This window comes from Condylura cristata, unplaced genomic scaffold, assembly GCF_000260355.1.
Source record: "Condylura cristata isolate star-nosed mole 26May11 unplaced genomic scaffold, ConCri1.0 scaffold00015, whole genome shotgun sequence".
NCBI lineage: Eukaryota > Metazoa > Chordata > Mammalia > Eulipotyphla > Talpidae > Condylura > Condylura cristata.
The window spans coordinates 37343110-37369529 of record NW_004567116.1 but is presented as its reverse complement, the minus strand read 5'-3'; the positions used below and the strand labels follow the sequence as shown (position 1 = coordinate 37369529).

Sequence of the window (26420 nt, the reverse complement as noted above, 5' to 3'; positions counted from 1 at the left end):
TTGTGGGTTAGCTCCCTGGCCAAGGATGGAACTCAGGCTGTTGTTGACAGCGAGACTTAACCCCTCAGCAACCAGGGAGGCCCTCTCTGCAAATCCTTAAAAGACAGACTTGGACCTGTGTTGAGGGCTCAAGGGAAGATACTGTAAAGGTTCTAACAGTAAGAGCACTGATGGTCAGCTCTGTGTATTAGATCACTGAGAACAGCCAGCTGCTGTAAATAGGATTAGAGATATGCCTGAAGGCATGATCAAAAGTGGTCTCTTCCTCCTCTACCTGGATTGAGCTTCACTCCATTTCAGCTTGTGAAGGTTTAAGGCCCCTTCTTCCAGAAAGTCTAAGACTCCAAGTCCAGATTGAAAATTTTGTAGGACACTATGGAGTCGATGGCCCCTAATTTGGAGAAGGTTGTTCTGGGGTTATGTGTGACCCCCCCCTCCCCATATACTCTAAACGTTCGTCCTGGATCCCATTCGCCTTTTGTATGCTGTTTAGGAGGACGTATCATGACGGCATTTGCCATAAGTTCTCTCACTGGCTCAGAACGGTAGCCGCCCGGTTTCAAGGCCACTATCAGAACCCACAGCAGGATCTGGCGGCCCAAAGAAGGCGCCGAAGTCACGTGATCCACCCCGCCCATTGCTCTCCTCACGTGTTCGCTTCTTGTCACGCTACGCGCGTGACTCGCCTTCCCATTGGTCGACGATGATCACGCGGTATAGGCAGGACCGGAAGTCCTGTTGCCGTGGCTGTGGCTCTAACGAAGCTTCTCTGGGAAGGGGTAGACGCGTGGGTGGTGGTTGCCTGCGGGATTGAGCCACGCGTCATGTGACCGGAAGGGCTCCTGACGGACGCCGTCCCTCCTCCGCGCGGCCTGAGTGCCCGGCCCGACCCCGGCCATGGGGTGCTGCTACAGCAGCGAGAACGAGGACTCGGACCAGGTGCGGCCGTGGCGGGCGGGGCTTGGGAATGAGGGCTGAGACCCTGAGGCATGGGGCCCCCAAAAAAGCTTGCAGAAGAGGGGAGTCGGCTGCAGGGCTCACTGAGTACGGAGGCCCGAAGGGGACAGATTACGGAGGAGACGTCGGGCCCGGGCTCCTATCCTTTTAAAGCCCCAAGTCTCTCCACATAGTCACCACTTTGTAATGGGCAAACTGCCTATCCCGCTCCCTTCCAGCCCTGCCATTTCTCTCTACCTTCAAACCTTTACAACTTCAAGGACCCTCATCCTAGGTCCCTGGGAAACACTATCTTTTCAGCTTCCTGTGCTTTCTGTATGTGTTAGCGAACTTTGTGAGCCCATTGTAGAGGTGGATAAGCTGAGGCTGTGAGTTTTGTCCCGACATGAGTCAGTAATTTTATTTCCTCTCAGTGCCTGGGGTTGGAGAAGAAACTGGTGGTCTAAGATCAAAGGAAGCCTCTGGAAGTAGGTGGCATTTTAGTTGGCCAGTGAAGGGTTTAATAGACATAGTGAGGATATCTGGAGTTGCCGGAATTTGGGAAGCAACAAATTGGGTTTAACATTGGCTGTGCTGAGGGAGAGGCCGGCCTGGGGAGCTCAGCTTGGCTTGCCTCAGTGCAGGAGTCTCAGGGTTCCTCTAGCTAGAGAGGTGTTTGTCCTGAGAATTCATAGATTTGATCCCTTAGAAATGTTTGCAGAGATTTGTACAGTTTTAAATTCTTCCTCTTCCTCCTGATGCATTCTCTTTTCTTTCCATATTTTAATCCCTTCCTGCCTCTCAGTTTCTTTCAGGAGGGGGAGACCTTTTCAAGAACGAACTTCAAATTGTTGGCAATTTCATTGCTTCTAAACCTGGTTTCTACATTTCAACACACAGGAGACACCCAGAAAGTAGAACGTTTTCAGGAAGTAGCTTACAGTATAGTGGAGGAGATGGACACAAAAAATGGACTATCTCACTGATATTTAGGAAGTAGGTTTTTCCTCATTGACTCAAATAACTCTGTTTTGTGTTAAGGACTTAAGCTTAGGAAAAATGCCATTTATGTGGGAGGTTTGTGTGGCTTGTGGACCTTACTAATTGTGCACACATCCAATAAACACAGACTCTTCCTATGTCGAGTATCTCTCACTTTACTCCAGCCTATTAGGGATCCTTCCAGTATCCCTGCCAGCTGGGGAAACCATTGCTTAATGTGAAAATTGTCCCTTAAAGCACAGTATGAATTCTGAAAAATGATGAATGCCTTATGAGAAAGATCACCAGCTTCTAGCTGGGGAGCTGGGTTTGCTGCTTTCCTGAATCTCTGCGGTCTCATTCCCTCGGTGGTCTTGCACTTGTTTCTAACTTCCAAGAGACCATGCTTGATCTGTGCTGGGTGATTTTAGGTCTTATGTGATAAAGACCTATTTAGATGTCTGTGAGCCATAACCATTCACTATTCCCTCTCCCACTCTCACCTCTGCCCCTTTGTTATAATGATAAAAAGAAACATACAACACTGTTTTCCCAAGGTCTTCTATAGTTACCTTCTATAGGTAACTATGTTTGCTTTTGTCAAACATCTGTCATATAGGTACTGGCTGTGTCTTTTTAAAAGATGAAGGGAAAGTTCAGAGAGGGTAAGTGATTAAGCGCAGCCAAAGTGTTTTGATGTCAAACCATGTATTTTATCCATTGGGCCAATCTGGTTCCTGTTGTATCCAGGTGGCTAATCAGTGTACAGGCCACAAATGTGTCTGTGCTGGGACAGGCAGTGAATTGTTGACTCCCAAGTTGACATTGATTCAGGGACAAACCTTGGTGTGAAAAACCTCCCTCTTGCCTTTTGTGGAGTGAGGTGATGTTATTTGTCCACTCCTGAGTGGAATAGAAGCCTTTCCTGGGTATTCTAGGAAAGCAACCTTGGTCTTGAAGATCTCCTGATAGAGGAGAAACTTCCCTGTTCTGTAGTAAGATCTGTCTTACACAGGGTTGGGGAAATTTAGACCCCTAACAACCAAACTTAGTCTTTATTATGCTTTCCTTAAGAGATAGTTTAACTTTGCAAGCATTTTTTCCTCTAGCCTTTCTATATTTAGGGAGGAGGTAGAATGTCTAGAAATTGAGAGGTGATGGGACTTCTGCCCACAGCAGAAGTTTTCATGCTGTCGTGAACTGAGGATACTTAGGCAACACAAACTTGAGAAGAAAAATGTAAAAAGGCTCTGTATTCTTAGGGTGGCCCAGGAAGGGCAGGAGGAAGTGGCCCTCTATAAAGAGAGTTGTGGACAGGGGAACAGTGGTAGGAGCTGAAGGCTTGGAGAGGAGCATTGAGGAGTCTGGTGGTCTGGCATTGAAGGGTGTGAGCCATTTTTAGCCAGGGTGGGTCCATTGTCTTTGGCTTTGTCCTGGGCACCCATTGCTCTGTATAGCTAGGATAGATAACAGGTCTGCGTATCAAGTTTGCAGCTGACACAAAGGCAGCAGGGATTTGCAGTAGATGGGCATAAGTTAGGATCATAGCCATAAAATTTGCAGTAGATTAGAATAAGAGACTAAAATAGAACAAGGAGAAACACACACAGAACTATAAAGACCAGGAGACTTGCTCTAGCTCCAGGTTGGGCCTGGAGGATGTGATGATCAGCATTAGCTAGCATCAGCAAGGCTGCTGGGAGTTACTGGCACCACACTACTAGAGATCTGGTGACTTGGTGGGGGAGGGTACAGCTCTACCACTAGTTGGGCTCAGGAAACACCAGGTGCACCAAGTTTGATTCTGGGCGTCATGCAAAGAGAGCTTCAGGAGAGAGGAAGGTGAATACTACTTGAGTGTCAAAGGGACATGTCCTCAAGGGAACTTGAACTGCGGGACTCAGGCTGTAGCTGGGACCCCTGCCCTAAGACACTATGCGAACAGGCCTTTAAGAGGTTGGGCTTGCTTTCCTTTGGGGCCTAGAGCTTCCCCATCCTAGAGAGGAGGAGGGGACCTGAAGCAGGAGGGCGTTCTTGGGCTCCAGATTAACATCAGTTTCCCCTCCAGTACTTATTCCTTTGGCTCCTGCAGTGGCTGAGCTATTTTCTGATGCTTCATGGCTATTTCTGAATACCTGTTTTGTGCTCCTGTCCATCCTCTCAATGTCCTACACTTTGCTTGGTTCCACTTTAATTCATCCTAGACACCAGCTCAGCTGAGCTCCTAATGGCAGGCAAGAACTGAGTCTTATCTGACATTACATACAGTTGGGCACTTGGGGTATTCCTAATAAAAGTAATATTTGGTGCTTAAAGGTCAGAGCTGGGCTAACTGGAGAGCCCTGGAATGGCAGGTTGGATTAAGGACTCTGGTGACTTCTCCCCCATGGCCTCTCCTAGGACCAAGAGGAGCGGAAGCTGCTGCTGCCTAGCAGCCCCCCAACCAAAGCCCTCAATGGAGCTGAGCCCAACTACCATAGCCTGCCTTCTGCTCGCACAGACGAGCAGGCCCTGCTCTCCTCCATCCTTGCCAAGACAGCCAGGTGAGCATCATAGGACTGAGCCTGGGACAGCCATGTTAAAAGCTGGTTTAGAGGGAACCAGACCCACAAATGAGGAATGGGACAAGGTCAGTGGGAGAAGTCCCTCTAGACTCAGCCCTGTTCCATTGGGTAGGTGGGGACACAGTGTCAGATAGTCCTGGTGCTGTCAGAGAGTCCTGTCTGCCCTCCTCAAAGTGCGTATCATGTTCTCTCTGCCTCCTCTCCCCAAAGCAACATCATCGACGTGTCTGCTGCAGACTCCCAGGGCATGGAGCAGCATGAGTACATGGACCGGGCAAGGCAGTACAGGTCGGTACCTTGTTAGTTTGGGTGCTTACCCAAGTAACTTGGGCCGCTTGGACTCCACACTCACCCCCCCCACACACACACACACCCCACTACTGACTAACCTCCTCGCAAGGCCAGCTTTGGAGCCTGGGACTAGTCCAGGTTTCTTACCTGCGCACAGCTCAGGCCTGGCCACAAACCACCTGGGTGCCTCAGTAAATGTTGTTGTCAGCCCTGTTTGACTGGTGACACTCCAGGGTGCGGAGGCCAAGGGAGGTGGAGCTGGAGTGAATTTGTGGTTAGCCAAGTACCCATATACACCTCTTCCCCATTCTCTGGCCTGGGGAAGGGAGGCTTACCTGGGCTAGGCAGGACAGAGCAGACTGGCCTAACTGCACCCCTACCTTTTGCCAGCACCCGCCTGGCCGTGCTGAGCAGCAGCCTGACCCATTGGAAGAAGCTGCCACCACTGCCGTCTCTCACCAGCCAGCCCCACCAAGTGCTGGCCAGCGAACCCATCCCCTTCTCTGACTTGCAGCAGGTGAGAGCCTCTCCTTATCCTGCCTCACTATACTGCAGGGGTGTGGCAGGGGTTCACCTCCCCCCTGTCGGAGTAGGTAGGTGGTAGGAAGCCTGCTAATTTATGGGGCCCTGGCTTACTCCCACTTCAGTCTGACTTTTTAATCTTCTTTTTACCTTTACTCTTTGCCCTTCTTGTTCTTTTCCTTGCCTTTCTCTTTGACATCATTCCCATCATTCCCCCTCCTCTTTCACTATCTAATTCCCCTCACCCTGCTTTCTGGAGCTCCCTTTTTACTGTTCTCTCTCTCTGTTACTCTCCTCCCCGGTCCTCTATCTCAGGTCTCCAGGATAGCTGCTTATGCCTACAGTGCACTTTCTCAGATCCGTGTGGATGCAAAAGAGGAGCTGGTTGTACAGTTTGGAATCCCATGAAGAGAGAAGGGGCCTTGGACAGCTCTTCTTCTCCTCCCTTCACCCCATCTCCACCCTGCGCCTGCCCTGGCCCCCAGCCTCACTGCGGCTTATACAGTACCCTAACCTGCTACTAATCACACAGAAGAATGTGGAGGAGGAGAAGAGTAAGGCTAAAAGCCTGAGCAAGTGAGGATGGAACAAGGGAGGGTAGAACCATTTGGGACTGGCCTTTGAAGCCTGGCCAGGGGTGGGGTGGAGGTCAAAGGGACTCATCCTGGTAGGTCCTTACTGTCACTGGGAAGGTGGAGGTACACAGGGAGTGATCACTGGAGGTCTGTGGGTGTCCACTTCCCATTTTCTCTTGGCCTCACTCCTGTTCCCCTCTCCTGACTTGGTGCTCACTTGCACCTCACTAGGGTTTGTGACCAGGGTCTGGACAAGCTTGAATTTGAATGAATTAAGTTTGTATTTCTAGCACCCTGGGTTTTTACATGTTTGGGGGTTTTTCTTTGCTTTTGTTTTGGTTTGTCACCCGCGATAAAGGAAGTATATTCATCTGTGTGCTGGTCCCAGCCCCTCTGTCCTGCCCCCGACTCCATTTACTTTTAACTTAACCAGAGTCTGCAAGAGCAAAATGAATGAGAGAGATGTACTCTAGGGACATTAAGAAGAATCCAAAGAATAAGGGTTTAGGGCCCCCAGGTCTTAGCTGAGACTCAGCCTGAACTGACCTCACATTGGATTTTTATCTTTTCTTTAGTAGTGGGAATACCATAAGAGCTGAACAAACCTGAATCCAAGGCAGCTGTCACTGTTGGGGACCCTGTCTCAGACTCAGTGGAATTACCACAAGTCTCGGGGTTGGGGGTGAGAGGTGCAGGTAGACCAGGAGCACTTGATAGGGAGTGAGCAAGAGTATGTTTTCAAGCAAAAAATTCCTTCTATTATATGAAATCTTAGCCAGAATATCAACATATAGAACATGTGAGAGCCACTCTGATCTGATCGAAGTGGAGTTCAGAGATCACAGTCTTTCTCCTTGGCTTTCTGATGAGACCTCTGAGGCTCACTCACTATAAACGTTGGTGCTCTGAGAAATTTGGAAGTCACTCAACTCTAACCCCAGGATATCTGATCTGAAGACTCAAAAGGAGCCTAAGAGAAATTAGGTAAGTGTCTGAGGCCATACAACGAAGTCTGGCCTTCTATGTCCCAAGCTGACATAATTTTCAATTCCACTGCCTCGACTTCAGTGAAATAAGAACAGAGCTGCTGGAAGTTGCCTGAGTTGGAGGACATTATACACAGTACAAGGGACTTCTAACTTGCAGAACAGCTTAACTATTTATTGTCTAATCAAAATGACCATTGTCAGGCTTTTAGGACTTGCAGGGTCTGGTAATGTCAGAGTGCATTATGCTTAATCCGGGCCTTCTTGGGCTTGATGTTCATACGTTTCCATACTTCAGCAGTCGTCCGGTCTGCTTTGGTGACTCCACTGAAGTCGAACGTGGTGATACGAGGCAGGGAGCACAGCACATACTGCCTGTGGGAAAGACTCCGGCTGGGGGCTAGCCCCCACCCCTCACTCTCAACCCCCACCCCCAGAACTTCTCGCTCCTCCAGTTGCTGCTGTCTACCCTGGACTGCAAGAAATGGAGGGATTTGAATGTTTTGATGTTGGCTAAGATTACCCTGATCAATAGCAGGGAATGATTAAAGGTCTCTACTCCCTTCCCTGGTTCAAGCATGAACCAGATTTGTGGTCTCCATTCCTCCTTTCCCTTCGGGGATCCCAGCTGGAGCACAGCTCCAGGGGCAGGGCACTCACCTATACCCCTTCTCTTCCTCTATGGGGTTCCCATGGAGTGTTAGGCTTCGGAGCCGAGGGAGGACAGCCAGCTTATTTACTTCTCCCAGGTTATGGATGCTGTTGCCATGAAGATAGAGGACACTCAGGTTGAAGAAAGTTGTCAGAATCTGTTGGAGAAGGAAACCAACAAAAGCCTGCTTGGGTGGGGGTGCCAGATCTGTGTTCAGGCCTGATCCACCAGAGAAGGAAGAGCGTGGGAGCAGTTTGCCCAGCCCCACCAAGCACACTGGGAGACTGAAACCTAGTTCTCTTTGCCTTTGAAGGGGCACAGGGGCATCACATGTAGAGCTGTGATCTGAGGAGCAGGAGGTTTGGGCCTGTTCCTAGCACCGCCAGTATGACTTGCCAAGTGACTAGGCTTTTCTGCCTCTTCCTGAGCCTAGTTGCCCCTTCACTGAAGGCCTTTCCAGCTCTCATGCTCTCAGATTCTAGTGCAACAGGGCACAGGGACACAGAGCTTCATGCTAGGTACATGAGAGAAGTGTTTTAAATAGGTGAATTGAGATTGCTGTACAGGGAACAGTTTCCAAGTCATGCGCTAGCGCTTTGCTCCTCTAACAGGCGTCCTGGACAGGAAGGAGCTAGTTTCATTTATCTTGTAAAACTTGATTCTGAGCATATGGAGAATTAAGTGCTGAATTTCTACTACCTACCTCTTCCATGGTACCTTAGGTACCTCCAGGAGGGCACGGTTGCTGCCTGGTAATAAGAACTACAAGTTTATTTTTGCCTCCTATGTGGTAGTTGTTTTCATATTCTCATAAAACCTTTCTGATGCTGGCATAAAATCCTCATTTTTCAATAGGGTGGCTAAGGTTTTAGGTTAGGCATCTTGCCCAAAGTCACACTGTTAGTAAGAGGCAAATCTAGGAATTTAAACCTCCCCCTGTCTTGAGTCCAGAACTGTGTGCCTTGCATACATGGCATCATGCTGCCTCACTGCTTTGATAATATGTGAGGGGTGGCCAGTCTGGAGACTGGGCAAAGTGACTTTAGGACACTGACTACAGGGCTACAGACTACAGACTCACAGGGTCAATGGAAGTCAGGTCATTAAAAGACAGGTCAATCCAGGCCAGGTTCTCTGGGTGCTCCAGTAGCTGTGAAACCACATGCTTGAAGTCTCTGAGGTCACTGAGGACATTGTTGTTCAGCCACAGGGACTGGGTCAGTGATTTCCCCGACTGCTTTGAGTGCTTTAGTGGTCGTAGTCCTGACCTTGGCTCCTCGCTTATCATATCTGTGAGGACAGTTAGATGTGGGTATGTTACCTTTGCTTTTTTGTTTTGGGGCATGTGACCCAAGCTGTAGCTAGAGGGGCTGGCAGGGCTATAGCCCCATCTCAGAGTCCAGAGGGATTCTGGACTTACAGCCTTCAGTAATCTGAAGAAGCTTGGGCTAAGAGATGACGATTTCCCACCCCAAACTCTTGGTTTGAGTCATGTGGTCCTTTCATATCTTTGGTATCATTGGGCTCTCTATACTGTACCCATGTATCTTGGGGGGGGAGGGGCAGGAGTACTCCCACCTTGGAGATGAGGAAACTTAAGAGCCCAGTTGTTGGGCTTGAACCAAGAGGATAAGAACAAAAGGCAGATATACTCATTGGTAGAATTCACTTCAACATGATGTCCTCTCTTCCATTAATGAGTAAGTGCCTGATACTGGAAGTACAGTGAAAGATAGTTCATCAACAAAATGAAAGATAGTCTGTGTCAACCTCTGTATCAGTAACAGGGCAGGGATGAAACAATTTATGCCTTGGAGGAACTCGTATGGGGAATAGTGTGATGTGCTATAGTTAATAGTTATGGAAGCATGGAAGAGGAGCTCCTAACCCAGTCTGGGAGCTTAGGGATTTTTCCCAGTGAAAAGGAAACCTCACTTGGATGTCAGTGGATTAGGAGGTTTAACTAGGTAAAGAAGAGTGGAGTGGAGGACAGCACACGCAGACAGAGGTCTGGAACAGCACAGACATACAGGCATGTGCTGTACAAGATGGACAGGGAGGAAAAGGATCAGGAACCTTGAATGCATCTGAAATCTTGAGAACTTTGTCCTGTAGGTGATAAAAGCCACGAGCATTTTAAGCAGAGGTGATTCATATCTTTCAGAAAGATCATTGGAGTTTTAGTATTGAATATAGATTTCAGGGAGTGGGTGGGATTGGAAGAGCAATTTGGCTCTTTAGGTCATTCACATTATTTAATCAGCTGGCTACTTGACTGAGTGTAAGGGTAGAATAATATTCAGGGGTGTTGCCCAGTTTCTTGTTTCGGTGACTGGGTGACTGCCAATTCTCTGAACTGACAGGAATTAGAAGAGGGGTGGGCAGGTGATGAGTTCAGGAATGGCCTTAATGTGTTAGATTCAAATGGTACAAAGAAGGAAAAGCCAAGTAGGCAATTGGATATGAAGGTCTGAAGCTCAGGAAGTACAAACTTGAGAATCAGGGCTTATAGTTAGGAGAATAGGTAAGGTAACTCAAGGTAAGAGAGACGGGGGGATAGGGAGAACCAGAAGATAGTTTTAAAGATGCTCAGGAATAGTTTATAGGTGTGAGATTGTGGGAGATAAAGGCTGATAAATAATTTTGGTAACTCAGAAGTCCCTGATGGCCTGGATAAGGGTGGTTTCAATTAAAGGAAATGGGGATAGAAGTTCTATTAAATGAGTTCAAAAGAGAGATGGGAAGGAAATATAATCAAGATAGCATAAACATCTTCAAAAAGATTGGCTGAAGAGTGAACAGGGGATGGAACGATGTTAGAATCCATCAAAATGGAGCTTTCCCCCAACAGCCTGGCCTCCCCCGGGCATCACCTTTTTAAAAATTAGGGTCTAGCGAGAGAATGAGCCTCCAAACCCAGAAGTTGGGCAGAGCTAGAACCAGAAACCAACTCTGGCTGAGGTGACTATATTTTTCCTATTGCCCCTACACCTTTGATTACTGATCTAAATCTACTACTGGGGAAGGAAATATTTAGTACACAGCATCCTGAGAAGGGTGTCTTCACCCTCCCCTCAGCTCATGCTACATACACTTCAGTTCTTCCACCCTTATGCAAGGTTATGTCCTTTCAGCTGCAGGTCAGACAGCACCCACCAGATGGCGCTCTGCCTTAGTTCTGCAGTGAGCAGAACCCACAGCTAGCATTTAGGGGGAGAGAGGGAGAAGGGAAGGAAGGGTAAGTCAGAGTAGCAGAGCTGAGTCCTCAGCATATTAATAAATTCCTAGACTAGTCTCTCAGCCTCACATCTCCTGTGAATATTGAAATGAGAAAGACGAAGTTAAGGTCAAATTAATCTGACATACGAACCAGTATTCCAGATGAGAGTAGCTGGGGGAATGCCACTAAGTACAGGTGATCCCAAGCTCAGAGGGAACTACTGGAGGGAGCTACTGATAGGAAGGGATTGTCTGAAACATGAGGCTGCCTAGGGTTCGAAGGGTATCCAGGCTACTACAGGCTACTGCTCTCCAGATTCCATGGGGCACTGCATCGCCTAAGGAATTGTTGAAGCTGCCTTACTCAAAGTGGGCTCAGGTAGGTCTGGAAACAGCTATAAATTTCAATATTCACAGAACTAGGGAAAACATGATCCTGTCTTCATATCTTTGAAGAGTTATCATACAACCTTTGCCGTGTGTGGCAGGAGTTAGATGGGAACATACTTGTGTCATTCTTCATCCCATAATTGAAGGGGTTGGTAGATATATTGGTAGAGGACTCACTTAACATTGTAGGTTTGTGAGCAGAAGTTAAGAGAACTATGGGTAGAAGTAGTATAAATTGAAAGTAACTTCCATTCCAAATTTTGTGATCCATTTGTTTCCTAATTTCAGCAAATAATGCATCAAGTATCTTTGAACTCTACCCTGTCCTCTAGCTTCAGTTTTAGTAAGTATTCCATAAGCTCTGAGGAAACTGAGGGGATTGGCTTTTGTGCCTCTCCTGTTCCCATTCCCACAACACTCAGCAAAGACCACAGTACTTGGCATATATATATACAACACACATTTATAAGTGCTTAATAAATAGGTGCTCAAAAAATATTTAACTATTGAATGAAAGACAGGGCATCTAAGCAAATTATATTTTGTGCTGTGGAGTTGTCCTTGTAGTGATTTATCTCTTCCCTCATTCTGAGGACTTCATAGAGGGCAGCCACATCTCTTTTTCAAGAGCTGGGTAGGTAGGAGCCATACTTCCACTCTCTGTCACCCTAACTGTTTATACACATAGACATTATTGCAGCTAAAACCCTTGTGAAACATGGACTGTACCACCAGATGATGATGTGAGTAGTAAGGATTGTGGTCAGTGGCCTTAGGCTAGTGAGAGAACAAACGTGAGTTACCATGGAATTGATGGCAATCCAAGTAGTTCCCTAAATCCAAGCTCAGGCTAGCACATGTATAACTATGAGCCTGCTTCCTTAACTCAAAGGTGACTACCAGTTGCCTAAGAGATAAGACCAAAGCCAGATAATGGACTAGGATATATGCATGCCAACCTGTGTCCTATGAGGGCAGGTAGCAAGCCACAAATAACAGAAATTCTTTGAGAAGCTTACTCTTGAGAATAAGAAATTGCTTTCCTCCTAGGGTACTAACTGCCCACTGAATGAAAAAAATGGGAATGAACATGGGTAGTGTTGGAATCTGCAATAAGGGGGTGATGGGATAAACTTGGATATGATTGGAATGAATAAAGTATGTCAATAAATATTTAGACTGGAAACATGCCAGTTTGTTCATAATAAGAACCCACATGTTACCAGTGATCAGAGCGGGCTTGTGTCCGCTCTGAGGAGATAGGGTTCTGCTTACTGCTGGGACTCTGCAACAGTCTGTTTTCACTAGCTTCTTCCTTTCTTCAGGTAAAACCAAAAAACGGCAGCTTCAGACTGGCTTCCTAATTTTCTTTGACCCGATATTCCTGCTGTGAGTTTGGCTTCTTTCGAAGATATCAATTACCTTGAAAGGTCCTAGGCTCCTTTCAGATTTCCTTCTAATTTTTGAAAGGGTCAAACCATTCTACCTCCCTAGCCCTTACAATGACAATAGCAACAAACCGGCAAACGTGTGGGAAGGATCTCTTTAGGTTTTTAAACAGAAAACTGGTTTCTCCATGGGGACCAATACCTAGCCTGCTATCATGTGTGGGAGTGCTGTGCTCAGTGGGCTGACCTTGAATCACGTGGATGCTTCGGAAAGAGTAGTCAAGAGGGGGTTCTTGCACCGAAGTGTTCATATAGTCCTGTTTGCTCATAGCTCAGGCCATCATTTGTCAGGTGTAAGCTTGGGCCCTGTGAGTCCGGGTTCAGCCTGGGAGAACAGAGAAGGGCTGGTGGTCCAGGTACAAGGAATAGCTGCCCTCAGTTTTCCCCATAGCCTCCACCCCTGCCTTCTGTCCTCCACTGCTCCAGCCTTGCCTAATATCTCTTTTAAGATATTAATTACAATTATTGACATTTGTAAGGGCAATTTCTACTTCTCAGAGTACCTTTATATTTCATAGCGTTCATCTGATATAACACCCATTTTTACTTTTCCTAACAAAGAAACTGAAACCCCAGGGTGAAAGCACTTGCCCAAAGTTAAGTGGGTGAGTCAGTTGTGGACTGCAATCATGTCTCCTGAATCCTACTCTGCGGCCCTTTCTGCTACTCCACAGAAGTTGCCATGGAAGCTGTTTTAATACCTACCCTTTGGTGACATCAAATAGGCTATTTTGTTGCTTAACAAACCCCTGAGTGCCTGTGCTGGATCTGATGTCTGACAGCTTTTTGCAGTCTGACCCAGCTGGGGATTTGTTACCTCATTTGCTCAGTTTGTCTTGTCAGTCCATTATTGTTCCATTCGAAGCCCTTACTTTCAGCCATATATTGAAGACAGGCATACATATATAAACACACACACATAAAAATCAGAGTCTACCTCACATTCACTCACCTGTCACTGAGGCCTGAAATTCCACCATTAGGGATTCATTCCTTTGGGTTCGTGGATTATTTCCTGTTAAAGTGAAAATACTCCCTAAGAGGTGTAAACAGTGTTACTAGTCATGTACAATATGGTGCGAGTGGTCTTATCAGATATTTCCCAATTTGTTAGCTCAAGTAAATCTGGGAATTTTTCAAGAGATTGGGAAGATTAGAATACTACCATTAAAATACTACTCACCTGGGAAGTGCTGAGAACACTTTAGTAAGGTGTTTGTATATGACAAATGACATACAGACTGACAAGGTCAAGTACATGTCCCAGTCAGCCTCCCTTTTCTCACTTCATCCACTGCTGCCACATCCTTTGCATTTACTACTTTACTTTCCAAAGGGTTTTCTGAGTTTACAATAACAGGATCATAAAACAGGATGATCTGTATAGCTGAGCTATAGAAATACAAAAGTCACAAATGCAGACCACATCTAAGTTTTTAAAACCACATCTAAGTTTTTGAAACATTCTAGTAATCATAAAAATAAACAAGAAACAAGTTGATTTTAATATTTTTACATCCCAATATATTCAAAATATTGTTCAACATGTACAGGATATTAAAAATTCATATTTTACACTTATGGTACATTAAATTTGGGACAGCTCTCTGTAGAGCCCAACAAACACAAATGACTAGAGGTTACCATAAAGGATTGTACATCTGTAAATACAGAGTCATGGAAGAGAAAGATAGTCACATTAAAAGAGAGAGAGGTTCCAGGAACTAGAAAAATAAAACATTCAGCTCTGAAATTTTCAGTAAACAAAGCAAGAGAGGTAATCCTTAGGATATTTGGTTCTCATTATTTGAGAAAGAAGCAAGAAGTTTGTGTATAGATAAAATGAAATGTTCTTAATATAGAATTTCTCTTCAAAACCATTGATAATGATAGCTTGTAATTCAGTTTAATACAGTGCAAGTACATTTCTTTTTTTTTCTGATGTAACATGCAAGGTTAGAATTTAATGGGTTTAAAGAATGGAAAGTGACATTTCTCAGCAGTTGGTGTTAACTGAGCTTTGAAGAAGTGGCAACTTGTGTTACTTCGTACCAGAATCCTCTGTCTGATGCAGGATGAGCCTAGTGATCATCTGTTACTGACCTGAAGGGAGATCTGAATCTCTTAGCTATCAAATCTACAGACACCAGAAAACATATTCTATTGTAGACATAGAGGAATCTGCTTGTGTTTTCACCAAGACAGAAGCCTATCCCATTTCAGCACCTGTTAACAGTTTTGATGCCTTTGAACAAAACTGGATAGTTTTCTCAAATTCAGTCCTAGGTTGGGATCCCAAAGTTCTGTACTACTGAACTTGGGTTTTAGCTTAAAATCAGGGGCAGATTTTACCATTAGTCTCCTTGATCATAGGAGAACCTCAATGCCATTCTTAAGAACTTCTTATTTTTACAGAACATCAGGATTTGATACATTTTTCTGGAGGAGTTATAAATGGAGCCCCAAGTAGCTAGCTAAGAGTTGTCATTTGGGAAGGGTTATTAATCTCCCTTTAGACAATAACTAAGGATGTGAGCTAGTATTGTCTCTTGTTCATCATCTAACACAGAATCTGGCTTACAATAGGCACTAAGGAGATGTAGGAACAATGAATGAAGATGTAGGAGATGTAGGAACAACGAATGAAGAAACTGCCAAATACTTCTGTTTTGGGAGTGTTGTCTAATAACTGGCTCCCAGATTCAGCTGTTTCAGTCCACGCTCATTCATAGTAAGATATTCAATTCAATTCTGTAAATATTTGTTGAGTGCCTGTTGCCCTGTGCCTGACCAGGAGGAATAAAGCCAAGACACAGATAATAAAACCTGGTCTTGGTCAGGAGCACAGAAATGCCTGCTAGGTTTCTACTGATTGCAAATAGGCCTGCATCCAGCTCTGAATAACAGTTGCCTACTAAGTGAATATTCTGTTTCAGGACTCAGCTCTGGTATATCCTCTTCATGAAGTCTCTTTTTTTTTCTTTTTAAAATATTTATTTTTTTATGCATATAGAAATGGAGTACAGACCAGAGCTGCAGAAGTGAGGAGAGGATTCACCCAAGGCAGAGCTGGAACAGAACAGGCAGATTGAGAAGTACACTGCTGAGAGGAGTAGTGGGCTGGTCAGGAGAGGTCTGCCGCACCACTCCATGTGGGTCACCCCACTGGCCAGAGATCGAATTCACGCTGAGGTGGCTGCGGCGAGCTTCACTGCTGTGCTTCAACCCATTGGGCTGCCAGGGAGGGCCCTTCATGAAGTCTTTCTTGATGAAATTGATCAGTATGCCCTGTGTTACATTGATTCTTTTGATAATCCCCACTTTTGGTGTCATCTTTATCCATGTCTCTGCCCTGCAACTTTGTAGTTCCATCAGCATTCATGCTGGGATCAACAGTGTGACTTGTGGCCAATGGGATGTTGATAGAAGCTTAAAGCTTAAAGAGAGAGCTTGCCCTTTTGCTCTTTTGCCGGTACCAAGAATATGGTTAGCAGTTGGAGGGGTGTGAGAAACATGTACAGGTGAAAGATGGGTGAGAGTCTGTGCTCATAGATGAGGCCATCTGAGTCTACTTGTTACAGACTAATATACAACTATTCCAACAAAAGTTCAGACAGTCACCCAACCTATGGGTGACTGTACACATGAGCGAGCCCAGCCAAGACCAGGAGAAATATATGGCTCACTTAGACACCTGGAAGCAATAATAAATGCTCAGTTTTAAACCGCTATGTTTTGGGATGATCAGTTAGCAATAGCTAACTGATATATGACCCCACTGTACTTAGAAAACAAAATTTTATCACAGCTTGTTTCCTCATTTGTCACATAGAGACTAACCCTATCTTGAGAACTATTACGTGTCCTGCAATAGGTGTTTGAAAAACTGAAGCAGCTGTACTTTCTGTACTTATTTATAATCCATTCCCTGATCTCTCCCTGTAAGCTTGAGGACAGTAGCAGAAGTCAGACTTCTGTCTTCCAACCATTAGCTGGGCAAAGAATGATAATTCATTAAAGACTTGATGAGCAAATGAATAAATGGAAACTGAAAGAAATGAAGGTATAAATGAATGACGTGTTCAAGATGCCACATAGTGAGCCTGATCACTGGGGAAAATGACAAAGCTTTGAGGCTGCCTTACTTCAATAGCTGTTTTAAGAGTTGGTCTTTCCCAGCTGCTATTCTGCTTCATGACCAGAAGCTAGTCTGGTCCCAGTGTCTTTTCTCATCTCTCTGGACTGATTAGATGAATGACAGTGTTAGGGGCATACCTGCCTTGTTTCAGAAATTTCCCCCCAAACTGGAAATCTCTCTTAACTGTTCTTTTTTATTTGAACATAACTGGATAAAGTCAGAAGGCACAGAGAGGCCCTCCCTCCTCCCTGGTGGTGCAACAGTTTAAAGTGCAGCACTGTGAAGCTATCTGCAGCTACTACAGTATGAATTCAATCCCTAGCTAGGGAGCTGACCCACATGGCATGAAAGACCTCTCCTGTCTCGCCTGCTGCCCCCCTCAACAGTGTATTTTGGTCAGTCAGCCTGTTCTGGTCCTCACTCTCTCTGGTGAATCCTCTTATTCCCTGCACCTCTGGCCTGTACCCCAGCTCTTGTATAAATAAATACATCTTAAAAAAAAAAATGGCATAGATCTCTTGCAGCAACATGGATGGAGCTGGAAGGGATCATGCTTAGTGAAATAAGCTGGAAATAGAAAGAAAAGAAAATTACCGGATGGTTTCACTCATAGCAGGAACATAAAGGACCAGGGGGTAAAATAATAATAATGAACAACTATATACCAGAGACATTTTATGGGGGTGGAGTGGGAAATGGGATCAAAAATGGGTGGGAAGGGAATGCATGGGACTATGGTGATGGCACATGGGTGAATTGGTGATAGGAAGCCCATGGGGATTGCAGCTGAGATGGAAAAGGCACAAAATGATGTAAAAATAAACTGTTACTTAAAAAAAAAAGGCATATAGAAGTACACTAAGTAGAATCTAAAAGCCTGAACCTCCATCTTGTCCAAGATTATGATTAACAGTTTGAAAATATAACCTCCTAGAAGACATATAACAAAATCATGTATTTTCAAAAATAAACATAGTCTGTTCCTTGGCAATCTTTCTTTTCTTTATTGCTTCATTTAGATCTATTTTCTTCATTAGATTTAGAGTTCTCGAGGCAAGGATCAACATTTCAAAATTATTTTTATGTGTAACCCCCATTAAACTCCTGCCTTCAGCCAGCCACTCATGCCCTTTCCTCTCACTTCCAAATAGGGATAATAAAAATATCTGCCTTAGTCTATTCTAAAGGGTATTATGAAAATCAAGTAATTTAACACAAGTAAAGAACACATAATAAACTGAGAACAGCTATATACTTGCTAGGACAGTTAAAGTTTTTTTTATTGCATAGAACTACTGAAGGGGTGGAGGGGTGAGAGGATTCATCAGAGACAGAATGGGGGAGCAAAACAGGTGGACTTACTGAAATACACCGCTGGAGGAGTATCAGGCAAGACAGGAGAGTCTGCTGTGTCATAGATGGGTTAGCTCCCTGGCCAGGGGTTGAACTCAGGCTGCTGTCATGATAGCGCTGAGATTTAACCACTAGGTCACCAGGGAAGTTCCTTTATACCCTTTCAATAGACGTAGTATATTCCAGAAAACTTGTATCTGTCCTAATTTATTTACTTTTATTTAACAAATACCAAGGTTTAGAAATTATTAACAAATGGAATTTAAGTTTCTTTTGGGGGGGGTTATACACAGATCTCTCCATTTATTTCAAAGCATTGCATCTTTTTAAAAAAATTATAACAGTTTATTTTTACATCATTTTGTGCATTTTTCCATCTCCATTGCAATCCCCTTGGGCCTCCCATCACTAAATCACCCATGTGCCATCACCATAGTCCAGTGCATTTGCCTCCCGCCACTGTTTTTGATCCCTTTCCCCACTCTACCCCCACAAAATGTGTCTGGTCTATAGCTGTTCATCATTATCATTATTTTCTCGCCTGTTCCGTTATATCGTTATATTCCCGCGATGAGAGAAACCATGCGGTATTTTTCCTTTTCTTTCTGGCTTATTTCACTAAGCATGATTCTTTCCAGTTCCATCCATGTTGCTGCAAAAGACATGTTTTTTTTTTTTTGGTTGCTGAGTAATATCCCATTGAGTATATATAACACATCTTTTTAATCCAGTCATCCATTTTTGGGCATTTGGGCTGTTTCCATATCTTTCCAATTGTGAATAAAACATCAATAAACATAGGGGTACAGGTATCTTTTTGAATCAGTGTTTTTGTGTCTTTTGGGTAGATACCTAGGAGTGGAATTTGAGTTTTTGATAATCTATCCTGCCCTTTATCAAGTAAGTAGCAACATGATGGTACAGGAAGCTTTGTGGTATAATCCGATAATAATCTGATTAGAGAAGAGTAAGTAGCATGGCCTGCAGGTGGTTTCTGTTTAAGGACTACATGTAGATGGAAAAATCAAAGAATGTCAGGAAGCCTAATGTATTCTGGAGGTTATATTCCCAGGTGAATAAAGGAATCCCAGAATTCAACCTGGCTCCTACCTACCTGTCAACTCTCATCTCATTCTCACCTCTACATGTAGTCCAGCCAAAATGCAACTAATCAAAGATTCTTGCACTTTGCTTCTGGCCCTCTGCATATCCATCTTTCTATGTTTCACATCATTTCTCTCTGGACTCCTATAGCACCCTATATTTACAGCTATGGTAGCACTCATAACACTAAGATTACCTGCTCACTATCTGTATGTCTGAAAACTCCATCAATGCAGGAACCCTGCTTTTTTTCATAGGTATATCCCTATAGTGGCAGCAAGTAGAAGATGCTTAAACATACATTAAAAGTTGCAACAAGTGTTTAATACTATAAAGGAGGGGACATGAAGTTGTTATGAGAGCTCTGACCTGGTTTGAGTAGTTAAGGAAGACAGTCCTAAAGAAGTGGTGAAGAGAAACTTGGAAGGTAAGTACATACTAATTGTAGGAGGGTGAAAAGAACATTCCAGGCAGAAATACCAGCTTCTGTAAAGGGTTTTGGTATGAGGTTACTTTGAAATTTTGAAGCTCTTATATAGTTGGAGGGGTATGTATTGTTAACCTAGAGACTGAAGAGGTAGATGGGAGTCTGAGGTGTTCTTTTATACTAAGAGCAATAGGAAGCCCCAAGGTATATATATATATATATATTTTTAAAGATTTATTTATGCAGACAGAGCTGGGGTACAGGCCAGAGGCTCAGGAGCGGCGAGAGACCTCACCAGAGACAGAGTGGGGAGCAGAACAGGCAGATGGTCGAAGTACACTGCTGAGGGGGGCAGCGGGCGGGTCAGGAGAGGTCTGCCGCGCCATGTGGTCACCTCCAGGGCAGGCGGGAATCGAACTCATGCTCATGCGGAAGTGGCTTTAGCTTCTCAGTGCTGTGCCTCAACCGCTGTGCCACCAGGGAGGGCCCAAGGTATATTTTTAATTGGGGATATAGGGTGGGCAAGTGAACAATGTCATTCTGAATGACTACTCTGGCTACATATGCAGAATGGTGGCAGAGAAAGTAGGAAGGATTTGATGACAGCTAGGAGTAGAGAAACTTTATTTAGGAAGTAAAGCTGACAGGATTATATGAATGGAAAAGATTTTAAAAATAACTCTGGTTTTTGTTTTTGTTTTTTTTTAGAGACTCTTTTCTTTTAAAAAAAGATTTATTTATTTGTGCATACAGAACTGGGGTACAAGGCAGAGGTACAGTGGCAGTGAGAGGATTCACCAGAGACAGAGTGGGGAACAGAACAGGCAGACTGACGGAGTACAATGCTCAGGGGAGCAGCAGGTGAGACAGGAGAGGTCTGTTACACCATGTGGGTCACCTGTGGGGCTGAGGATAGAACCAGTGTTTTGCTTTAACTTGTTGCATCACCAGGGAGGGCCAACTCTGGGGTTTTTGGCTTCTGTGACTGTATAAAGGTAAGAACACTGAAAGAGATCTAGGAGTGGTGTACATAGAGATAATGTTGCAGACATACTGACTTTGTTTTGGAGAGATCCTGAACATTTTGAACAGGCAACTGGTTATATAGATCTGGAACTTAGAGATGAGGTTTGGACTAAGTATATACATTTGTATATATCAAAATGCAATTGTGGATGAATGTATGTAAGAAGAGAACATTGAATGAGGTGGGAAGTGGACTTAAAATCAGGTGGGCTCTCATGGTGGCGCAACAGGTTAAAGCATAGCACTATGAAACTATGGCAGCCACTGCAGCATGAGCTCGATCCCCTGCCAGGGAGGTAGCCCATATGGCTTGGCAGACTTCTCTTGATGCGCCCGCTGCTCCCCTCAGCAGTGTATTTCACTGAATCTGCCTGCTCTGCTCCCCACTCTGTTTCTCTGGTGAATCCTCTCACCCTGTGCACCTCTGGCCAATTATGTATTCATAAATAAATAAATCTTAAAAAAAAAATTCTGGAGCAACTTTAAGATAGTAAGTGGAGGGTCTCCCTAGTGGTGCAAGGAGTTAAGTCTCCACACTATCAAGCTGTCTGCAGCCCCTGCAGCAAGATTTTGATCCCTAGCCAGGGAGCTAAAGCACATGGCATAGTTAGGCCTCTGGTCTCACTTGTTTTGCTCCTCACTTTGTTTCTGGTGAATCCTTTCACCCACCCCAATAACTCTGGCCTACACCCCCAAATCCTGTATGTGTAAATAAATAAAATAAATCTTTAAAAAGGATAGTAAATGGACTGATCTGACCAGCTAGAAGCAACCCTGAAGCCAGCTTCATGGCAGCATCAAACATGGGTGTTGTGTGTTGGCCAGACTGTTTCTGGTTAGTTAAATCTGTCTGATTTCCATTGTCTTCAGTCTCTCTAGTTTCCTTTTCCATTTAAACTTTAAAGGAAGGATTTGAAATCCATTCAGGCTGAAATGTAAGTAATCCAATGTAGGTCAGAAAGATTTATTTTCCTGGGGCAGTTTAGTTTTTAGATAGGTCTTCAAACTACAGTGGCTGTAGGTTCATGCTAGAGACTTGGCTGGTCTCTAGCCAAGAAGCTGGTGGATTGAGATCCACTCCTAGCTACCAGTGACATGGTGTGTGATGCTTTCAGTTTTTTAATCTCTGAAATAGGGATAAATATCCTGACACAGAGATTAGCTGTGAAAGCAACGGGAAAACCAACAATCTGTCAAGAAGACGAAAACGAATAAAACGCTAACTGTAGAGCTTTGAGAGGCAGGCCACGGTGTATGAAAGTCACTTAGGGACTGGACCCCTATTGAGTGAGTGTGTGAGGCGACCTAAATGACTCTGAGACGACCCTGGTGTCTTCCTGCTTAGAAGGAAATGGTCAATGCAAGCTCCATCGGTTCCTACATCTCCAGAGTTAGCGTTTGCTATTTTTACTTTAATGCTGTTCCTTTGTCTCAGTTCATCAGATGAAAAACCCACATTAAAGGCGTTTCAGATCACCCAGGGTGTCAGGAATTTGAGGATTCATATTGGGTGGGGGGAGGTCCCATGATTGTGATAGGGGCATATCTTAAGCATCCCTAAACTTGTATTAATTTGTATTTCAGCGCCTTCCTCTCTCCTCCCCAGGCCAGTCTATTCCACTTGAAAGTTAACTCGTTCTTAGTGAAAGAAGTAAAGGAGGGCGGGATCTCAAGACTCGGAGAAAGGAAGCTTTGGCGTTCGGTGTGCCCCTCCCATCTCCACAGAGCTCTAGTCCCTCAGAGCGGGTTTCCTGTTTTCCCTTCCGACTCACCCGCAGTCGCTTCTCCACCAGCCTCAGCGTTCCACTACCTCAGTTTTACTCAGTGCAACTCCATGGTAACTACCAAAGCAACTCAGTCCAGACCGGACGCCACAGGCGCTGCCGCGATGCCTACTGGGAACTGTAGTTCAGGGGCGGGGCTCCAAGGCTGCGAGACCGGGTCCGGAAGTATCGACACCCCTTTTCCCTTCCCAGTGGCCTTTACACTTCCCTTCCCGCGTCCACCAGCGTGCCCTTGCGTGAGAGACACCAGCCTACCGGAGCCAATCAGAGGACGACACGAGGGGGCGGAGCCATAGTTTAAAATAATTGTGCGCTCCGAGCGCTAGCGCAAGCCGGCGGCGCAGGACTGGGGAATCGCGGAGCGCGGCTGGAGCTCGCAGCCAGGTAACCGGCGCGGGCCTGAGGCTGGCTTTCGGCCTGGGCGCCTGCAGGGATGCCCAATCCTAAAGAGGGTGCTGCAGAGGCGGTTGCGAGCGGAAGGCCTCCTTGGTAACCGAGTCTGACTGGGGAGAATTTTGGGGGGTAAGATTTGTGAAGAGAGGGACGGGGGCGGGAGGGGTTCTCTTTGGGGGCGTGTCTGTTGAATTCTGTTGAAGGGTATCAAGGGGGTGCATGCGAGGGGGTGGGGTACGGTGGGGGGCAGGGGGAGAAGTCCTGTAACCGAGAGGTCCTGCAATGGAGTCTTCACCCATAATTGTTAACAATAGTAGTAGTTAACATTTTCCGAGCACCAGTGTTTTACACCTGTATGAAGATCATTTTTTAAAACTGTCCAAACACCCTTATTATACTTTGTCTTAGGTGAGGAATCCAAGGTGCCTAAAGTTTTAACTTGGCCTAGCTTTACGTAGGTAGGGCATGAGGGGCTATACTGGTCTTGTGTTGGAGGGTTGGGCCTAGGTGAGGACGGGGAAGGGAGGATGGTTGGGGGCCATTTAATTTGTTCAGCACCTAATTTCTCATATATGTAAGCAGTGAACTTACCTACTTTCCTACTTCCTGAGGTTATTGTGAGGGTCAGATGAGGTAAGGTGTTTGGTGGAAGCATTATGGAGACTCCAAATTTGTGACTATTAAAAGAGCCTAACTAGGTCGACCCTGCCCCCTCTGGACACCCTCTTTTGCTTACCCCGAGATAGAGCTTTATTTTTTTTTTACTTATTTATTTTTAAGATAGGGCTTTTTCTCCAGTGTTCTGTGTTTCTGCGTGTTTTCTTTTCTAGAAACAGTATCTTTGTTCTTGTATCTTGGTGCCTACAGCAGGATATGAAATCTGTAATGGCCTTTCTTGTGTGCTTTGTGGTGAATGAGCTTTCTTGGACTAAAAGGCATGAGGAGCTTAACTTTCCCATCTTTATTTAATGTTTTTGAAACCTCTGTGTTAGCTGCCCTCATGCCTGCAGTGGCATTGCCCCCTGAAAATGCGATGTTTATTTGCTTTAATCCATGCTTCCCTTTCTCTGGTGTCTGGTGTTTCCAAAGTTATGGGTTGTCAAGTGTGTCCCCCTATGATAGGTGGAAACGGTGGGTCCAGGCTTTCTCTACCTGTGGAGCTCTTCAGTTAGCAGGGATAAGTGTGAGTGCACTTATGGAGGAGTATTTTCTCCTTTGGAGGAAGAAGCACATTCTTTATTGTAAAAGCTTCCAAAGTACTTCTTTCTTGGTCCAGGTTGAAGCAATTGATGCCTTAATTGTAATTCCTGTAAAACCAAACTGTATGTCCCTGAAAACAGAAGCTCAGACCTGGACACTCTTAGAAACATCTCTATTTAGAATGTTCTTTTTTTACTTACCAAACATGGGAGTGGGAAGAATTTCATGAACAGAGAGTTGAGTTCTAAAACCATTAAGATGCCTTACTCTGCCTGAGATGGCTAAATGAGCTGATCAGGGAATGATCTAAAAGCTATGTCTAATTGATAAAACCTGATGGTCAGTAGGTATGTTAAAGGTCATTTATTTCAACCTTTTACCCAGTGTACACTAAGCATATCAAAAGCATTGTTCACACTCCAAATGAGCACTTAAAGGCAATCTACGTCAATGTTGAATTCAAGTAATACTTGTTTTGTGCTGTCAGGATTATTTCATTTTACCTACATATGTTTAGTTTGTTTTTTTCACCTTTCAATTTATTCCTTTTGTGTCAAATAGAGGATTATATTCTTCATATATCCCCCCCACCCCACTGGTGTTCTGTTAGTAGTAGACAATCTAATTTCCAATAAAGATTATTGGAAAATAATCTTTATATCATCTTTAGTCTTGATTGATCTTTTTTTTTTTTTTTAAAGATTTATTTGTGCATACAGAACTGGGGTACAGGCCAGAGGCTCAGGGGTGGTGAGAGGTTTCACCAGAGACAGAGTGGGGAACAGAACAGGCAGATCGACGAAGTACACTGCTGAGGGGAGCAGTGGGTGGGTCAGGAGAGGTCTGCCATACCATGCGGGCACCTCTGGGGCAGGCAGGAATCGAACTCCTGCAGAAGTGGCTTTAGATTCTCAGTGCTGTGCTTTAACCTACTGCGCCACCAGGGAGGGCCTTGATTGATTGTTTTAACTGGGTACAAGGCTTCCAAATATTTTCTCTCAACAGCTTGAACATATTATTAGTTCACGGAAATTCTGACATTTTTGTTATTCTTGAGAACTGTATTTAACTACTTTTCATTCTCATGGTACTTTTTTTTTTTTTTTTAAAGATTTATTTATTTATGCTCAGAACTGGAGTACAGGCTAGAGGTATGGTAGGTGAGAGGATTCACCAAAGACAGCGTGGGGAGCAGAACAGGCAGATTGACAAAGCACGCTGCTGAGGATAGCAGCAGGCAGGTCAGAAGAGGTCTGCTATGCCATGTGGGTCAGCTGCCTAACTGGGGATTCAACTCGTGCTGCAGGGACTTCAGAGAGCTTCATAATGCAATGCTTTAACCCGTTGCACTACCAGGGAGAGCCCGTCATGGTGGCTTTTAAGATAGTGTCACGAGCTTCCAGATGGCACTGAGGTGGTGTTAGCTCCCAGCCTATGTTCCTAACAGATAGTTGTTGGTCATTTGTGTTCTTAAGTTTCATTACATGGTGTGGATTTACTTTTATCCTACGGAGGACTCAACAGTGATTCCTCAATCTGAGATTTCACATATTTCATCAATTTTGTAACATCCTCAGTTAATGCTTCTTACTTAGTTTCTTTCCCAGATCTTAAATATTTAACTTATTTTGGACCTTAACATTTTAATTTCTGTATTTTTTTCTTTCATAATTCCCACCTCTATATTTCTGTTGCCTTCTGGATAATTTCTTTTCTCCTAGCATACTTATGGAATTCTTTTTCCATTTTCTGTATTATTTGGTTCCTTTCAAATCTGTCTTGTTTTCACTAATTATTTTTTTAATATTTCATTTTTATTTATTTATGCATACAAGAGCTGGGGTGTAGGCCAGAGGTGCAGAGGGTGAGAGGATTCACCAGAGACAGAGTGGGGAGCAGAATAGGCAGATCTACTGAAATACACTGCTGAGGATAGCAGTGGGCAAGACAAGAAACCATATGTGGGTTAGCTCCCTAGTCGAGCTTCAAACTCACGCCGAAGTGGCTGCCAATAGCTTGATAATGCTGAGACTTTAACCTTTGAGACACCAGAGAGGCCCTATAATAATTTTATTTATTTTTAAAGATTTATTCATATAGAACTGGGGCATACAGGCCAGAGGTGCAGGGGCAGTGAGAGGATTCACCAGAGTCAGAGTGGGGAGCAAAGCAGGCATATCGACATAGTACACTGCTGAGGGGAACAGCCAGTGAGACAGAAGAGGTCTGCTGTGTCATGTAGATCACCTCCAGGGCCAGGGATCGAACGTGTACTGAAGTGGCTGGGGCTAGCTTGCAGTGTTTTCTTTCTCTCTCTTTCTCTCTTTCTCTCTTTCTTTTCTTTCTCTCTTTCTCTCTTTCTTTCTTTCTTTCTTTCTTTCTTTCTTTCTTTCTTTCTTTCTTTCTTTCTTTCTTTCTTTCTTTCTTTCTT

General features: G+C 44.7%; 2 protein-coding genes across 3 annotated transcripts; one reads left to right on the top strand and one right to left on the bottom strand.

Annotated features, from left to right (window-relative positions):
* Window positions 1-750: 750 nt before the first annotated feature.
* LAMTOR1 (late endosomal/lysosomal adaptor, MAPK and MTOR activator 1) lies at window positions 751-6243 on the top strand. The gene is made up of 5 exons (XM_004683164.2): window positions 751-939; window positions 4318-4460; window positions 4692-4769; window positions 5163-5289; window positions 5610-6243. The coding sequence occupies exons 1-5, from the start codon at window positions 898-900 to the stop codon at window positions 5700-5702; spliced, it is 483 nt and encodes a 160-aa protein (XP_004683221.1). The 5' UTR covers window positions 751-897; the 3' UTR covers window positions 5703-6243.
* Window positions 6244-6349: 106 nt separating this feature from the next.
* Window positions 6350-22479, bottom strand: LRRC51 (leucine-rich repeat-containing 51). 2 transcript variants are annotated; one of them, XM_012725029.1, is made up of 6 exons: window positions 22385-22479; window positions 13517-13579; window positions 12752-12889; window positions 8589-8797; window positions 7516-7664; window positions 6350-7230 (listed from the first exon to the last, which is right to left on the bottom strand). In XM_012725029.1, exons 3-6 carry the CDS (start codon window positions 12831-12833, stop codon window positions 7089-7091), a joined length of 582 nt encoding a protein of 193 aa, XP_012580483.1. In that variant the 5' UTR covers window positions 12834-12889; window positions 13517-13579; window positions 22385-22479; the 3' UTR covers window positions 6350-7088. The 2 variants fall into 2 exon arrangements, with proteins under 2 accessions (XP_012580483.1, NP_001269008.1); NM_001282079.1 differs by lacking the exon at window positions 22385-22479 and having other exon boundaries at window positions 7089-7230; window positions 13517-13600.
* Window positions 22480-26420: the final 3941 nt, after the last annotated feature.

What these genes read in the sequence shown, in the direction of transcription:
- LAMTOR1 (XM_004683164.2), top strand. Translation starts at nt 898, where the DNA reads ATGGGGTGCTGCTACAGCAGCGAGAACGAGGACTCGGACCAG. An exon ending in AGAACGAGGACTCGGACCAG is followed by an intron (nt 940 to 4,317) that starts GTGCGGCCGTGG and finishes GGCCTCTCCTAG; the next exon opens with GACCAAGAGGAGCGGAAGCT. An exon ending in ATCCTTGCCAAGACAGCCAG is followed by an intron (nt 4,461 to 4,691) that starts GTGAGCATCATA and finishes CTCTCCCCAAAG; the next exon opens with CAACATCATCGACGTGTCTG.
- LRRC51 (XM_012725029.1), bottom strand. Translation starts at nt 12,833, where the DNA reads ATGAGCAAACAGGACTATATGAACACTTCGGTGCAAGAACCCCCTCTT. An exon ending in AAGCATCCACGTGATTCAAG is followed by an intron (nt 8,798 to 12,751) that starts GTCAGCCCACTG and finishes CTGTCCTCACAG; the next exon opens with ATATGATAAGCGAGGAGCCA. An exon ending in ACCTGACTTCCATTGACCCT is followed by an intron (nt 7,665 to 8,588) that starts GTGAGTCTGTAG and finishes CTTCTCCAACAG; the next exon opens with ATTCTGACAACTTTCTTCAA.